Source organism: Nicotiana tomentosiformis, chromosome 1 (genome assembly GCF_000390325.3).
Source record: "Nicotiana tomentosiformis chromosome 1, ASM39032v3, whole genome shotgun sequence".
Classification (NCBI taxonomy): domain Eukaryota; kingdom Viridiplantae; phylum Streptophyta; class Magnoliopsida; order Solanales; family Solanaceae; genus Nicotiana; species Nicotiana tomentosiformis.
In genome coordinates this window covers 90,075,266-90,093,812 of record NC_090812.1, presented here as the reverse complement: position 1 = coordinate 90,093,812, position 18,547 = coordinate 90,075,266, and the positions used below count along the sequence as shown (strand labels likewise).

The 18,547-nt window shown below is 38.4% G+C and overlaps 1 protein-coding gene across 1 annotated transcript; it reads left to right on the top strand.

Annotated features, from left to right (window-relative positions):
* The first annotated feature begins 3,171 nt into the window (after positions 1-3,171).
* LOC104113473 (tubulin-folding cofactor A) lies at positions 3,172-9,179 on the top strand. Its single transcript, XM_009623638.4, has 3 exons — positions 3,172-3,440; positions 4,917-5,003; positions 8,850-9,179. The coding sequence occupies exons 1-3, from the start codon at positions 3,288-3,290 to the stop codon at positions 8,949-8,951; spliced, it is 342 nt and encodes a 113-aa protein (XP_009621933.1). The 5' UTR covers positions 3,172-3,287; the 3' UTR covers positions 8,952-9,179.
* The last annotated feature ends 9,368 nt before the right edge of the window (positions 9,180-18,547 follow it).

Below are 18,547 nucleotides of genomic sequence, written 5' to 3'. Positions count from 1 at the left end.
GAAGGGGAAACTGGGCTGGGGGAGGATTTACTCCACGCGAACGCGAGACCATGGTCGCGAACGCAGAGCATTGGGGAGAGTTGCTCTACGCGAACGCGACATATCGAACGCGAACGCGTAGCTCTAGCTATGCTGGGCAAGGGACCTGGGGAAGCTCTACGCGAACGCGAGCCATTTCACGCGAACGCGAAGGTAAGGCGGGCTAAGCCTTCACGAACGCGTAAAGCCTCCCGCAATCGCGTAAGTCCTCAGGAGGCTGCTCTTCGCGAACGCGGCGGTGTTCACGCGATCGCGATGAACACTGTCGCCCAGTGCATAAAATAGAATCAAACACAGGTTTAAGCCATTTCTTCAATATTTTTCAAGAACCAAACGGGTAGAGGCAATTCTCAAGAGTCATTTTCTTCCCCAAAGTGTTGGTAAGTGATTATAAACCATTTTCTTTCAATTATCCATTATATTTTATGAATTATCAACTAAAAATCTAGAGTTTTCATAGTAGAATTAGGGGTTAGGATAGAAACTAGGAATTTCGGAAATTTGAGGATTTAGACCTCAATTTGAGGTCGGATTCCAAAACCAATTATATATTCGGGCTCGGGGGTGAATGGGTCAATGTATTTTAGTCCGAACTTTGGGTTTTGACCAAGCGGGCCCGCAGTTGATTTTTTGACTTTTTGGAGGAAAAAAATTGGGAAATTTAGTTTATGCAATATAATGGATTCCTTTAGCAATATTTGATATTATTGAGTCATTTTTGAATAGATACGAGAGGTTTGGAGGTGAATTCTAAAAGAAAAGCTGTGATTGAGAATTAAGTGGCCTTCGGAACAAGGTAAGTGTTGTGTCTAACCCTGACTTGAGGGAATTAGGAACCTTAGATTATTTGCTAAGTGAAATTCATATGAGCGGCGTATATGTGAGGTGACGAGTACTTATGCGCCGCCAATTTACCCGTTTTACATGTTTTTTCCATTTTTATTATATTGTCTCTTTCCTATGCCTAATTGCTACATGTTTACACTAGTATTGTTAAATTGATCGTCATTATCATATTTACGGATTTTCTGTTGGTAATCGAGTATTTATTTAAAAGTTGAGATTTATATTGTGAAACCCAATGTTGAAGTAAGGTTTGTACTTGTTGTTCTATCTCCCTGTTGTTATTTATGCATCGCATTATGGTAAGGGAGAATGTTAATGCACGAAGGGTGATGCCGTGCCATACTGTGAGTGTTAATGCACGAAGGGTGATGCCGTGCCATATTGTGAGTGCTAATGCACGAAGGGTGATGCCGTGCCATATTGTGAGTGTTAATGCACGAAGGGTGATGTCGTTCCACATTGTGAGTGTTAATACACGAAGGGTGATGCTGTGCCATACCGTGAGAGTTAATGCACGAAGGGTGATGCCGTGCCATATTGTGAGTGTAAAAGCACGAAGGGTGATGCCGTGCCATGATATGAGAGTTAATGCACGAAGGGTGATGTCGTGCCATTTCTATTGATTTTATGGTGAGGTTGAGAGTAAAAGCACGAAGGGTGATGTCGTGCATTTTTACTTTGCTGTATTCACTATTCATGTTGATTCATGGTATATTGACTGCCCCGGTTATCATTCTGTTGTAGTTCTTTAACTCGTTTTTCCCTCAGTATGTTCCCCTTCCGACATTTCCTGTTTAGTTCTTCATTTCTGTTATTTGTATATACACTGTTAAATTATGCGGGTTGATTTGTAGGTTCCTTGCCTTAGCCTCGTCACTACTTCGTCGAGGTTAGGCTCGACACTTACCAGTACATGGGGTCGGTTGTACTGATACTGCACTCTGCACTTTCTGTGCAGATTTTGGTACCGGCTCAAGTTGATCGAGATTTTGCTATTGGTCCACTGTCCGGAGACTCAAGGTAGATCTGTCGGCGTTCACAAACCTTGAAGTCCCCGTCTATCTTTTATGTCCTACTGTTTTCTTTCATTCAGATAGTTGCATTTTTTTCAGACTATTACTTGTAGTAAATTCTAGAATGCTCGTGAATTGTGACTCCAGATGCGGGTGATAGTAATTAATACAGTTTTATAATATTCTGCACTTATTATATTTCATCTTAGTTAATTATTGTTATTTACTGAATGGGAATAATGAATTGGTTTAATGATTCTCTAACGTTGGCTTGCCTACCAAGTGCAATGCTAGGCGCCATCACGGTCCCGTCGGTAGAAAATTTCGGGTCGTGACACATAAGTGTAGAAGATGCCTAAACTAAAGTCTATATTAGGAGACATAAAATTAATTCAGTCAAAATAAATATGTTTAATGTGGAACGAATGAAACATATTGAAGAAACACACAAAAAAAATCTAAAAAAATCACGACAAAATCTTAATCTCTATTTACACATAGTATCACATATCGATATGCAAAATATAATTACATATCTTAACCAACAAAAAATATTGTATCATGTATAAATCTAACAATACATGAACATGTATAAGCAAATAGTATTTATTAGATGAAATTATTAAATACCGTAAAAGTGAAGAAAATAAATGAAAAGAGATTAAAATTACCTTGCTAACTAAGAGTCAAACTTTTGAAATTTCTTCCAAGAATACTAATCACACTAACTACAAGATAGCATATGTAAAAGTTAGATAGTAGAAAAGAATACTATAAGAAATATTCATTCTAAGAGGTTTATTCTCCAGCGGCCAAATCATAGGCTAACAATATAAAGCACAGAAAGTTGATGTATTTCTCTTCAAATTTAGAGTCCCACAGCGAAAAAATATTATAAAACCTTAGTTGATTTTAAAATTTTAATATTACCTGTTTTATCCAAATCAAGTTAGGTCTTTGAACGAATGATTTAATTTTGTAAGGGCATAAATGTTCGTCAATATTTCAGGGATATTTTCGTCGATCAACATTTAGTATTCTAACATTCGTGCTTTTATAATAATAATATAGATATAATAAAGATATAGATAAATAGATATAGATGTGTGTGGTTAATACTTATGTGTAATTTTTTCTATAATTAATCATAAATTTTAATTTTAAAATAATTTATTTAAAGTAGCGATACAATTATGGTAGCAAGTAGCCTACTAACAATCTTCAAAGATTAGTGGTAGTACCCACAACAACCCCCCCCCCCCCCCCCCCACGCGCACACACAACACACCCGGAAAAAAAGGACGCGTTCCCAGAGCCCCTTCTAATACCCTTGCTAAACCTTCTCAAATTACCCTACAGATTTTACTGCTTTCAGTCGAAGTTTTGACAATGGCTACCGTGAGAAATCTGAAAATCAAGACATCAACTTGCAAGCGCATACTGAAGGAGCTTCATTCCTATGAGAAAGAGGTGGAGAGAGAAACTGCCAAGACTGCTGATATGAAGGACAAAGGCGCCGATCCCTATGACCTCAAACAGCAGGTTTCAATTTTGTTACGATCTAATTTTGAAGCATTTGGCACTCATTTTACTGTTTACTCCCAACTGTTGTGTAATTAATGGGGGGAGATTGGGACATTTTTAATGACATCAAAATCCCCAGCCCTACGGACTCATACACAAGATAAATAGACAAATTTAATTTTAAGTTAGCTAATAGAGATCATGAAGTTCACATTCATTGTTGTCTTGTAAAATTTCTGAAGTTCACTTGGTTTATGTGGCATTGAGTTATTTTTTTTTTTTTGATATCATGTGAAGAAAAATTATCTTGGATTTTTTGATAACTGAGAAATCCCCCAGGTTCTATGATCCAGAGGCGGATCTAGTATTTCTAGTACATGGGTGCACTACTAAAAAAGGAGGAAGAAATGTATTAAGTGAGAATTGATCACTATCCTTCTTGGTAAATAACTCGGCCTTCAACCAAGTGCACCATTCAGCCTTCTTGGAGCATGGGTGCCAACAGTTAATATTATACCAATTTTAGAAAATATGTACATAAAATATCTAATTTTACGGAAAGACCACGGGTTCACGTGCTCCATATTTTTGCTTGTACATCCGCCCCTGTCTATGGCGCAAGGATGGTATTTGCCATCTACCAACATTCAACAGGCCTCTAATCTGACTTGGGAGAGAATAAAAAAGAGTTTATATGGGAATCTGTGTTGTGACTCAAGGGGGCCAATTTATCAGCTACTTGATTGGCCTCCCTGAAGCAGTGTCTAGTAATGCAATTAATGCTGTCGACCAATTTCCTTATCTCTTTCACTGGTTCTTCAATCCTCCATGGTGTCTTCCAAGTAGTATTGATGCAATTTTGCAAAATGAGAGAGTCGGTTTCTCCTATGACCAGGTTATATCCCCTTTGAATGCATCATTTAAGGCCAAGGAGAAAGGAGTATGCTTCTGCCCAGTTGCTAGTGCCTTGTCCTAATGGTAGGATAATCGCCATTATGAATCTGCCCATGTCATCTCTTACTACTCCACCAAGTCCTCCACATGCTCCATTGTTGCAAGATCCATCAGTGTTCAACTTAACAAAGAGCATAGGAGGCTTGATCCATTTAACCATAGTAAAAGAAGTTTCATACAACTTGATATCTAGAAGATAGGCTATAGATCTATTAATAACAGGGATTTCATCATCATACTTAGAACAATGAGCATTAGCTTTATAAAAGCTTGGATGCATCATATGCAACTTTAATCAGCGCTAACCCAACAAAATCTGAGTGTTCTAATAGACTAGACCTTGATTTTTGTAGGGTTTATATACATGCATTGATCCGGTCGAAGAACCTTCAGCATCTGGGTCTGTCCAGGAAATGTCATTATAAGTTTTAGCAACTGTATTTTACATAGCTCTGACATTTAAGGACTTGGTGATTGTTGCATTGCACTTAATATCCTCCTGATTACTTGTTTGCTTGTTTTATTATGTGTATTCTGCAGGAAAATGTGCTGGCTGAATCCAGAATGATGGTTCCTGATTGTCGCAAGCGTCTGGAAGCAGCATTGGATGACCTTAAAGGAACTCTGGTATTCTGTAATCTACTATTAATGCTCTATTTAATGTCTGCTAAACTTCTGTTTTCCCACCCCTCAAACTGCTTCCTCCCCCCCCCCCCCCCCCCAAAAAAAAAAAAAAAAAATCCATCTCCTCCAGGAACAGAACTGAAAAGTAAAATGAAAAAGCTAGGGAAATATGTAGGAAGATAACTAAATGAATCAATGGGATGCTGCAAGTAATTGATCTATCAAAAGAGGTGCAGTTTGTTTTTATGCTTATTAAGCCATAGCTGTGTTGCAAGTTGCAGCTTAACCTACTCAACATTGGATTAATCCTTAGTAGTTCCTTTGGAACGTTGAGTGAGATGCATTGAGGCTCTTTAAGTGTGTTGGATTACATGTCAAAGAGCCTTTTCTTGCTAATAATGATGTTAAGTTCTTTAGTTGGAGTAATCTTTCTTATTAATCTTTACTTTAGCCCAATTGCAAATTAAGTTTGAAATTAGCCTTGTTAGCTGCTTTTTGAGATTACTCACAGCAATTTATGTTTAATATATTTGGCCTGTGTTCAAGTTTGATGCTATTAATCTGAGGATCATGGCTAATCTTGCAAGTCGTGTCTATGAGATCAACTCGTTTCCCTGAGGAAGTCCTTCTAGAACCGGAAATATAGTACCCTTGTCACATCTTTCATATGGTTCCTTGTCCCAACTACTGACAATGACATATTTCCTAGTGCATGGTGCCGCTACACATATCTATTTTTAGCTGCATTATGGTTACTGGGTTACTGACAAGTGTTCAAATCCCACAGAGATTAAAAAAACACTAAGAGATTTCTTCCCAGCTGCCTAAACATTGATGGGCGCAGTTACCCAATACATGTGCTAATGGGGGATAATAGGTATCCTGCGGAATAGTCAAGGCACCCTGATGCCACTGCCATAAAAAATAGAAAGATAATATCTTCTACTTTAAAAAACAAAATAATGTAATGAAACAAATACTGAAGAGTGGTCCTATCAAATTGTTAAACAAATATGATAGGATAATGGGTGAATTCGGGTAACCTGAGATCCATAGGTAGAAGAGTGGTGTAATTAGAATGTGAGAATAGAAGAGTTTCGAGTCGTACGGATAGTCAGTATGGAAATTGTTCAATTTCTTATCTTTGTACCCACTTCATTGACCACTAGGCCACACCCTTGGGTGCATATTATTTTTCATTTTTCAGTAAGGATCTTTACTCCCTTCTTATGGTTTTATAATCCAAATGAGAATTTGAACTTCCATTAGTTTCGGTTGTGTTACTTCCTGCTCATTGTGTCACTCATGGCCGCCTCATTTTATTCGAAATTCTAGCTTCTTTAGATCATTTATCTGGGGATCTGCTGATGATAAGCTGATTGTTTCTGCTCCATCTATGTTCAATTCTTTTTGAAGAAAGTCTTAGCATCCCTTTCGGAACCCTCGGTAAGGAACCCCGATAGCTCAGAGAGAGTGATCGTTTTTGGCTCATCTGTTTTCCTTTTGAAACCCTCAATAACCCAATTCTCTTCATAATATTTGTTCGAACCAAGTTTGGCACCTTAGTGCTTGACTTGTCAAACACACCACATTCTCACATTCAAATGAGAATGTGAACTTTCATTAGTTTCGGTTGTGTTACTTCCTGCTCATTGTGTCACTCATGGCCGCTTCATTTTATTCGAAATTCTAGCTTCTTTAGATCATTTATCTGGGGATCTGCTGATGATAAGCTGATTGTTTCTGTTCCATCTATGTTCAATTCTTTTTGAAGGAAGTCTTAGCATCCCTTTCGGAACCCTCGGTAAGGAACCCGATAGCTCAGAGAGAGTGATCGTTTTTGGCTCATCTGTTTTCCTTTTGAAACCCTCAATAACCCAATTCTCTTCATAATATTTGTTCGAACCAAGTTTGGCACCTTAGTGCTTGACTTGTCAAACTCACCTATGGCATGTGATGATAAGCTTATCTGCTGATGATAAGCTGATTGTTTCTGCTCCATCTATGTTCAATTCTTTTTGAAGAAAGTCTTAGCATCCCTTTCGGAACCCTCGGTAAGGAACCCCCGATAGCTCAGAGAGAGTGATCGTTTTTGGCTCATCTGTTTTCCTTTTGAAACCCTCAATAACCCAATTCTCTTCATAATATTTGTTCGAACAAAGTTTGGCACCTTAGTGCTTGACTTGTCAAACTCACCTATTGCATGTGTTCCTCACCCTCATACCGTGGTAATACAAGCTTATCAGAAGAGCTGTGAAGCTAAAAACAGGTCCTATCAGCTCCATCTCTACATTTGCTTTATCAGAGCTTCATTTGCTCTCTAGAATCTGTAGAGCGATCTACCTCTTTGATCTCTTACTATTTGTAGTTTAGTTCTCTAATCACTTGTGACATTTGCTGATTAATTATCTCGAGTTAGACGTTTTTGATCTTCATTGTGTCTAGAAAAGTCTCTTCCTGAGTTGTAGGTCTGACCTCCTCCTACTGATCTTTCCTTTTATAGCAAGAAATCCCCGAGGGCTAGTGGCGAGGTTCGAAACTCAGTGAATAATGGATCCGCCTCTCTGCCCTTCGCAGGGTTCAAACCGTGAGGTGCACCTAACCCACACATGTTGACCTGATGAGAGTCATTCAATTGCACATCTTGATCAGATTAATACGATCATCAATTTGTGATTGACCTGATGCCGTCTCTGAGCGATTGCTGTCTTCGCTATCGTCTAATAGTTCAAAAGACTTATTCCTGCTATGGAAAATGTAGTTCTTTTTTCCTTAAATGAATAGACTATAATTTTTCATCGTATATACTAGGCTAAGTTACTCTTAGAGCCGATTCAATCTGTTTCGTGAAATCTTCTTGCCGGATGCTTGGTCCTTATGGTGGGATGACTTACTGGAATTCTTGGGAGAAGTATGGGCTTCTTTCTCTTGACAAGTGCTCATGTTAAAAATGCTGGCTAAAGCTTGAGATAAAAATTTTGGGATATTTGTACATTCATATCACTGGAAAAATGAGGGCCTTCATCTAAAATGATTAGGAAACTAGAAAAGAAAAATTAAAGCTAATCCTTGTTGGAAAAAGTTGCATCATGTTGTTATAGCAAGAGAGCTGACTATAAGTTTTAGTTTACCTATCTAGTCTTTCTTAAGGGAAAATGTTGAAACCGCCAAACTGAGAGCAGCATATGTTGGCAAATGAGAATAAGATAGTGAAGAAAAGATTTTGATTTCCAATCAGCAGTTATTTCTTTGCTGGCACACAAATGTGTTCACTGATAAGGACTTGGGCCTTGAAACATTGTCTAACAAATTGTGAGAGATTACTAGTGTATATTATGTACTTTTGAACCAAAGAAGTCCAACCACTCCGTTACAAGGAAAGGTTTTATGATTCTTGCTGCAACTGACCCTTAGGTGATTGTGTGAAAGGAGCAGAAGATGCATTTGACCTTAGCTTCTTCGTTCTGATTTGTATTTTGAACTTTAGCAGGATGTCTTTGTTAAAGTAGACGGAAACGGATGAATTTTAGCCGAATGCCCTTGTTAAAGTAGACGAAAACAAATCTTGCAAGGTAAGGGGTGGGGTTCAAGTATGGGCAACGCCAAAAGCTCACAAGTTTTTGCCTTGAAAATTAGTAAATATGAATCTTTTGAACACCCCTCAAAGAAAATCAATTTGTGATACTATGGAATCTGCTTTACTCCCAGTAAGTTGCATTAGTTCAAGTCTCACTGGAAATGCATGAAGCTGACTGTGTTAAATATATGCTTCCTATTACCTCCATCTGATTTACTTAGGAGCTCATATTAGCTGTTTTTCTGCTGATAATTTAGGGAATTTTATTTCAGGTTGAGTTAGAGGAGACGGACCAAAAAGACGGACCTGAATTTGAAGAAGCTCAAACCATAGTAGCAGATGTTGAGAAGTTGTTTGAATCTTTGGAAGTTTAACTTACATTGTCTTGTCCATTAGACTTTTGTTACACTACATTTTTTATAGCTAGAGAACTCTTCCTGCTGCCTGATGAGCTATTGTCGTGCAATCGTGTGGTACGTTCTTGTGTTATAAAACTCAATGGGTAGAGGTCATTTATCTTATTATCATGTGTTTATCACTAAACCATGGCGCCATCAATATTGAACTTTGAGTTTTATGATATTTTATGTTTATTTCTTTGATATCTTGTGAATCTTTTATGTGCAACGCTGTGTCCTAGTGATCAATGAAATGAGTCCGTTTCTTTCTTGGTTCATGTGGTCTAAAAGCCTTTTCTTTTTTCTTTTTATTTATTTTTTATATTTTTTTTTGATTTTGGCTCTTTGAAAATAAGTCTAGTAGCAACTAAAGATGTTCAGTAGACATTTCTCATAACCTCTAAATTATAATCATGTGAAAGCAACCATCTAGTTTCATGGCATATTATCCAACTTGTCTCAAATGTGCATATGATACGCTAAGATTTTAAAAGACACGTTTCTTAAGTCTTAACCAAGCAACTTGTCCTGCTCATGACCTTTTGTTAGTCCTTTTTAGTTCTCTAACCTAACCTATTTTCATTAATCAAACTTAAAGAATCATTCTGTACGATGAAAATGTCATTCACAGAAAACTTGGTAGTCATTTTTCTTTAAGGCTTTAGTTACCCTTCATTTGTGGAGAGTAGTCCAGTACTCAATCTGTTTCATTTTGAATGACATTCTTTCATTTTCAGCCTATTAAAAAACGAATGACACTTTTTTATTTTTTGAAATTCCTTGATTTTAAATTTTGCATTTATGCTTAATGACATGTTCTTATAGATAGAGAAATGTCATGGCGTGTTAAAAAATTACAAGTTATAAGGATACTTTTGTAATGCGACAATTTTTTTTTATTTCTTATACTATGTACGTAGTCAAATATCGACGTATAAAATAAAAAGATTGTAGTGTATTTCTTCCTAGCAATAGTGGATTACTTTTCGTGTGAAAATACCAATAACCAAAAAGTCCGTAAGCATACTGGAAATGTTAGAAAGCTTTGAATTTCTTTTGACAATGGTCCTATTTGTTTAATTTACAACTTATATATGAATAAAAAAAATTCCCGAGCTTACAATTTTAAAACACTTGCGCGATTCAGCAGTACCAAATGAGAAGTGTATATTTTTTTTTTCATTTTTACTCGTGGAAGTGCACTAATTCTTGAGTGTCCACTACAAAATTGCCAAAAGAGTGACACTAATAAGTGAATACTGTGTAAAGAAGCTTGAATGCATGATACTAAAATATAGTGCTCTAGTGGAAGCACCTAAATTTTGTAGAAATTGGAGGCACCAATTTGTACCAGTATAACTTAACTTTCTAGTTGGCATTTAGTAATATATATAGTACAGTAACATTTTTACCTAGTACTCCGGTCCCAATTTATATGAATACGAGGATCAAAATACTTGATTTTCGGTGTAAATTTGGGTATAAGTTTTTCAAATTTTAAAAAATACAATATAAGTCAACATCATTAATAACATAAAATATTTATAAATTTAAGAAAAATCGTAATCTAATAAAGCTGTTTGTTTCCACATATAGTATCACCTTTACTTAATTTGGGATGGAAGTAGTTACTAATATATAAATCAGCTATAGTAATCTTTCCGAAGTGAGATAAAGTATAAGGAGGAGGTGAATAGAAATATATAATATTGTTGGATTCGATCGGGAGAGAGCGGATGAAAGATAGTTGTAAATGAACGGCTGTGAAACCGCTGGAACTGTAGAGCTTTGAAAATTTAAAATACTATTAATCTATTTGGCCAAGTTTCTGAGAAGTTAAAACTAGTTTTGCAAAAATGATTAGAGGGTCGCCAATATACCTTTGATTATTTTTCTAAAAAAATAATTACTGAAATAGTTAAACAATTCAAGCACCTAATAGAAAAAAGAATGATCAGGTCAACTTCTTTTCTGGAAAAGCATTAACCAATGATCAACTGTCCATTAAAAATAACCACAATTGATATTGATTCTAAAGGTAATGAGCATTGGGGGTTTGGGGGGGGGGGGGGGGGGTTTCTTTGTTGGTTCCTGACAAACGATTATACTATTTGATTAATTACACTATATATAGAGTATTTTACCCGCAATGTGGATGAGAAACCAAAAAAGAAACTAAATGACGGCGAATTAAGCAAGCAAATGCGGATGTTCTCCCTTTGATGTGAGGCTAAAATTTCACCCATCGATGCGAGCCAGATTCATGATATAATCGTTATGGGCAATGACAAATATAGCTTATTGCTATGGTACTTCAATCGAACTCATGATTATATGAATTTCCTCATGATTTAAATGATTTGATAGTTATGAGCAGTGATGGATGCAACTTAATGCTATGGTACTTCAATCGAACAAGTTATATGAATTTTACCCATCGACGTGAGGCGGATTCATGATTTAACCGTTATGGACAGGGACGTATGTAACTTAATGAATCAAACTCATTATATTTGACACAGTATGCATACTGCGAATGCAACTAGGCCCACAACAGATGTAGCTTAATAACTATGATTCAATCGAACTCATTATTTTTTATACGATGTACACATTGCGGAGGTAACTGGGATTTGATTGTACACAGAAAGGTACTTTTTAACTATAGAGAAATGGGAATCCACTTATTTTTGTTCCTCCTAAACTGTGGATTTGAAAACAGAAAAACAACTCCAAAGGGAATGTTCTTAGTGGGGTGGTGTGACATCCACTAAATAGTTCAAAGTATGCTTCTGAATACATATATTTGCCAGGCACAAGTGGAGTTTAGTGGGATTATTTATTCTATGGCATTCCAAAATTTGGTGTTTAATTAGCTTTTTGATTACATAAATAATGCTTACCCTAGTTGGGTCTTTTTCCCTGTTATTTTATTCCAACCATATATGTGAAAAACATATGGAAGATGCACTTTTAGTGGGTGAAGGATCTATAGAATGAGAATATTGTACACTACTTGACAGAGAAATCTTCCACAACTAAACTAGTAAATTGAATGTTAAAAGTAGCATATCTCGCAGTTAAAAGTGATACGTCTGAAAATAGCTTTTGGATTTAACTCCAAAATGCAAATCCTAACATTTTAGTTTTATGAGTTCAAGACTCGAGTATTAAGCACTGAATCCATCATCTTGTTTGAGTTGTGAGTTTATTGATGTTTGGCATATTTCGATATGTGTTGATGTTACTTTGCCCATGTTTTAACCACTTTTTGATGTTATTTAATCTTTAAAACACCCAACATGGTGTAATTATTGGTTTGATGACTAATTAAGTTATGTGTGACGATTTAAGGTGTTCGGAGTGCAAAATATGAAGAAAAGGTGGTTTAGCCAGAGGAAGAAGGGTTGGATGCGTCGCATCCAACCTAGGAAAAAAGCTGAGAAGGCTGGATGCGTCGCATCCACCTTCGCAGGAAAAAATTGAAATGGAGGACAAGGTGGATGCGTCGCATCCACCTTAGCATCAATCCCTGAAGCCGAATTGGACTAGGAATAGGAGAGCTTTGGCCCACGACTTTTGTACGCAATATATAAGCTAAAAACGCCTCTTTTAGGTGATCTAACATATTGGGAAGAGGAAAAAAGCCACGACAAAGCTGTGGAGGCCGAAATTCATCAAGTTTCATCTTTCTCCCACCAAACTTAGTAATTTTTATGTTTCTTTATATGATTTGTTGTTTGGCTACCATGTCTATGTGGAGCTAAACTTCACGTTCTAGGGTTGTGGTTCTTTCATGACTATTGTTATTCGGATATTGATTTTGACTACTTGATTTATCATATTAGTTTATTTATTCAATCTTGCACTTAATTATTTAATTGCTTGATCACCAATTGAATATTATCTACGAATCTAGAATTGAACTCGAAAGTGGGAATTCTATATTGCATATAGGATTGAGTAGGGCAAGTTCTTGAACTCGGGCATCGGGGAACGGATTCGTGGTTAGGATAGACATATACCTAATTGCCTTGCTTGGTTGATTTACAGGAATTATAAATGCGTTCTTGTTGATTCTCACTCCATAGACATATAGGCGTTAAGTTAGCTGGAATAGGCGAGTAAGAACTCGACAGATTCTTATGAGCAATATTAACCCTGTCAACCAATAAGCTAGATAAATTAGTCGGTCAATTCAATTGAAGAATACAATAGGATTGTTAGATAGACCATAACCCTAGATCGTTTTCATTACATTGATATCATTAAAATCTGCTCTTTCTCTGTTCAAAGTTTATTATTTATATTTTTCTTATTTAATTAGTTGGAATAAAATATTTTTAGATTTAATTCTTGTTTAGATAATTAGGATAGTCTAATTTAGTTAATAGTTAATCATAAGTCCTCGTGGGTTCGACATCCGACTTTTAGTCACTTTATTACTCGACGACCGCGTATACTTGCGTGAGTGTGTTTGGTCGCAACAAGTTTTTGGCGCCGTTGCCGGGGACTTAGAAATTAGCTACGTGACTAAGTTAAGCTTTTATTAGATATTTGTTTTCAAGTTTTAATTTTCAGTTTGCCTGGTTTGTGTCAACGCAGGGTCTTCTCTCGAATGCAGAGGAGTAGAAGTGCAAACAACCTCATTCCTCTTGATCCAGAAATCGAACGAACACTACATAGAGTGAGAAGGGAACACGAAGCTAGAACGAGAATAGAAAGAGATTTGGACATCGCAGTCCAACCACAGCCAATAGATATGGCAGGCAATGAAGAGCGTCCGGTAATTGAAGCCGCAAGGCCCAATCTTGCGAATATGACTCAGGCTATTGTGAAGCCTGATATCACTGGGCATTTTGAACTCAAACAGTACATGGTACAGCTGATTCAGTCCACAGGACAATATGTGGGTCTATCTCATGAGGACCCGCAGAGGCATATTCAGAACTTCTTGGAAATCACGGACACTTACAATTATCCGAACGTCTCCAAGGACTATGTCAGGCTGACACTATTCCCTTTTTCACTGTTGGGGGAAGCTAAAGAATGGTTGCAAAAGGAGCCCGCGAACTCTATCCACACTTGGGATGATCTAGCAAGGAAATTCCTGATCAAGTTTTTCCCAACTAAGAAGACAAAGTCGTTGAGGAGCCAAATTCTTGGGTTCCAACAACGGGATGGCGAGACACTTCGTCAAGCTTGGGAAAGATACAAGAAGCTACTCAGAGACTGCCCGCATCATTGTCAAACTGATGAGGTATTGGGTCACACTTTTGTTGATGGGTTAGATGAAGCATCAAAGATGAATCTTGACTCAGCTTGTGGGGGTAGTTGCATGGCAAGACCGTATAGTGAAATACAACTCTTGCTAAATAATTTCACTGCTAATGACCATAATTGGCAAGGAGAGGGGGATTCACGAAGGGGAATTAAACAGAAGGCCGCCGGTTTGATTGAGCTTGATGACTTTTCCGCCATGAGAGCCGATATAGCAAAATTGGCAAATCAGATGAATAGAATGACAACACAACAAATGCAACATGTACAGCAGATGTCTATTTGTTGCGAACTATGCGGAGACAGTCATATGATTGACATGTGCCCCACGAATCCTGAATCTATATACTATGTGGGGCAACAAAACAGAGGTCCTATGAATCAACATGCGCAATATGGGAACACTTACAACCCAAACTGGAGGAATCATCCTAACTTCTCATGGGGCGGAAGTCAACAGAATCAGTATAGGCCTCAAGGGAATTTTACTCAACCTCAGAAGCCACCCCAACAAATGGAAGAAAGTACGAATGACCTGCTGAAAAAGTTGTTACTAGACAATCAACAGCTCAGGACCGATTTCAGAAATCTTGAGAGGCAAATGGGGCAGTTAGCAGCAAACCAAAATACTAGACCTACAGGCTCACTTCCCAGTGATACAGAGAAGAACCCTCAAATTAATGCAGTTACACTTAGAAACGGGAGGGAACTAGAGGAAGTGCCAAGGAAGATAAAAGAAAAACCTATACCTGGGGGGAGTTGACACCTAAGGCAACACAAGAGTCAAAGGAAGATGATGCAAGTTCAGAGCGAATGGAGGTTACAAGGCCACCACCACCTTTCCCCCAAAGATTGCAGAAAAGGAATGACGATCGCATGTTCAACAAATTTCTCTCCATGTTGAGTCAGGTTCAATTAAATATTCCATTAGTGGATGTACTTCGTGAAATTCCAAAGTACGCTAAGTACATAAAAGACATAGTGGCTCATAAGAGGAAATTGACTGAGTTCGAGACGGTTGCACTTACTGAGGAGTGCACATCAAGGGTCCAAAACAAGCTTCCCCAAAAGCTTAAGGACCCTGGCAGCTTCACCATTCCAGTACAAATCGGTAATATTAACGTGGGACGTGCTCTGTGTGATTTGGGTGCAAGCATAAATCTGATGCCTTTATCCTTGTTTAAGCAATTAGGTCTGGGAGCTCCGAGACCAACCACCGTGATGTTGCAATTAGCTGATAGGTCCATAGCCTACCCCGAAGGAGTGATTGAAGATGTGCTGCTGCAAATTGGAAAATTCATCTTCCCAGCTGACTTCATTATTCTAGACTTCGAGGCTGATGAACAAGTTCCAATCATATTGGGACGACCTCTCTTGGCTACTGGCGATGCAATAATTAAAGTGAGAGAAGGGAAAATGATTATGAGAGTGGACAACGAGGAAGCAGTCTTCAATGTCTACAAAGCAATCCAACTCCCCGCCACTATGAGGAGCTCTCTATGATATCTGTGGTGGAGGTGGATGAGAAACTTCTTGACACGAGTGTATATCTAGGCGACTGTTTAGAAAAAGCAATCATGATGTTTGATAGCTTGGAGATGGATGATGAGGTTGAGGAGATGATGCATATCCTAGATACATCATGTGGTTACATGCAAGGAATAATCCCGTTTGAGCCCCTGAATAGGCCAAGTGGCCCCCCACCAAAGCCGTCAATTGAAAAAGCTCCAAATTTGGAACTTAAACCCCTACCCCCTCACCTTCAATATGCTTATTTGGGAAGTTCTGACACTTTACCTGTTATTATTTCTGCTCACTTGTCTAAATTACAGGAAGAAAAGCTATTAAGGGTGCTACGTGAGCACAAGCGAGCAATTGGGTGGACAATGTCTGACATTAAAGGCATTAGTCCAGCTTTCTGCATGCACAAAATCCTCATGGAGGACGGACACAAGCCAAGTGTAGAACACCAACGCCGACTAAATCCAATCATGAAAGAAGTGGTAAGAAAAGAAGTGATTAAGTGGCTTGATGCAGGTATTGTATTTCCAATCTCTGATAGTAAATGGGTAAGCCCCGTTCAATGTGTGCCGAAGAAAGGGGGATAACCGTAGTAGTTAATGAAAATAATGACTTAATTCCTACAAGAACTGTAACTGGATGGAGAATTTGCATAGATTACAGAAAACTGAACAATGCCACCCGGAAAGACCACTTTCCCCTTCCTTTTATTGACCAAATGCTTGATAGATTAGCTGGCCAGGAATACTACTATTTCCTGGACGGTTATTCGGGGTATAATCAGATTGCTATAGCCCCAGAAGACCAAGAGAAAACTACATTTACATGTCCTTATGGCACGTATGCGTTCAAGAGAATGCCCTTCGGTCTTTGTAATGCACCTGCGACTTTTCAAAGGTGTATGATGGCTATTTTCACTGACATGGTTGAAAGATATGTAGAAGTATTCATGGACGATTTTTCTGTGTTTGGATGTTCTTTTGATAGTTGTTTGATGAACCTTGATAAAGTGCTAGCTAGGTGTGAAGAGACGAACTTGGTGCTAAACTGGGAAAAGTGCCATTTCATGGTACGTGAAGGTATAGTTTTGGGGCACAAGGTTTCAAAAGATGGTCTACAGGTGGATAAAGCAAAGGTGGAGACGATCGAAAAATTGCCCCCGCCGACATCCATCAAAGGCATTCGCAGTTTCTTGGGTCATGCAGGTTTTTATCGTCGTTTCATTAAAGATTTTTCGAAAATTTCTTCCCCTTTGTGCAGGCTTCTAGAGAAAGACGTTACCTTCAAGTTTGATAATGCATGTCTGAAAGCATTTGAGGAGCTGAAGGGAAGATTGGTGACTGCACCAATTATCATTGGCCCCGATTGGGCACAACCATTTGAGTTGATGTGCGATGCAAGTGACATAGCAATTGGAGCGGTGTTGGGGCAAAGGAGGGATAAAATCTTTCACTCCATTTATTATGCAAGCAAAACTATGAATCCAGCTCAGATGAATTATACAGTGACTGAAAAGGAGTTGCTTGCAGTGGTGTGGGCGTTTGACAAGTTCAGATCCTATCTAGTGGGAACCAAAGTCATCGTCTACACAGATCATTCAGCTATCAGATACCTATTTGAAAAGAAAGACGCCAAGCCGAGGCTGATTCGTTGGGTCCTCCTCTTGCAAGAATTTGACTTAGAGATCCGAGATCGAAAAGGGACAGAAAATCAAGTGGCCGATCATTTGTCCAGATTAGAGAGTCGGAACCATGTAGCTGAAGGAGGGTCAATTAAAGAAACATTTTCGGATGAGCAAATATTAGCAATCACCTCAGGTGAAGCCCCATGGTATGCAGATTATGTGAATTTTATCGCAAGTGGGGTGACGCCACTAGAATGGACAGCTGACAATAGAAGAAGATTCCTACATGATGTAAGGTTCTACGTGTGGGATGAGCCATTCCTATATAGGCAGTGTGCAGATCAGTTGGTGAGAAGGTGTGTTCCTGAGGAAGAGATGAAGGCTATACTACATGACTGCCATGCGTCACCATATGGAGGTCATCACGGCGGGGATAGAACCGCCCAAAAAGTGCTACAATCAGGTTTTTATTGGCCAAAATTGTTTAAGGATGCACATGCCTTCATTAAAAATTGTGATAGATGCCAAAGAACTGGAACTATCACGAGGAAGCACGAGATGCCCTTGCAAAATATACTGGCGGTAGAACTTTTTGATGTTTGGGGGATTGATTTTATGGGACCATTCCCATATTCTAACGGACACAGATACATCTTGGTGGCGGTCGACTATGTTTCTAAGTGGGTAGAGGCCATAGCTCTTCCTACTAACGACGCAAAGGTTGTGGTAGGCTTTGTAAAGAAGCACATCTTCACACGTTTTGGGACCCCAAGAGTGTTGATAAGCGACGGGGGAACTCACTTTTGTAACAAACTGCTGAATAATATTCTTGCAAAATACGGAGTCAAGCACAAAGTTTCCACTGCCTATCATCCCCAAACGAGTGGTCAAGTAGAAGTTTCCAACAGAGAGGTCAAGCAGATTTTGGAAAAGACAGTAAGTATGAATAGAAAGGACTGGGCCGGGAAGCTGGATGACGCATTATGGGCATATCGCACTGCGTACAAGACCCCAATAGGCACTTCTCCGTACAGGTTGGTTTATGGGAAGGCCTGCCATCTGCCCGTCGAGCTTGAACACAAAGCATATTGGGCGATTAAAAAGCTAAATATGGAGATGGACTTGGCCGGTGAGAAGAGATTGCTAC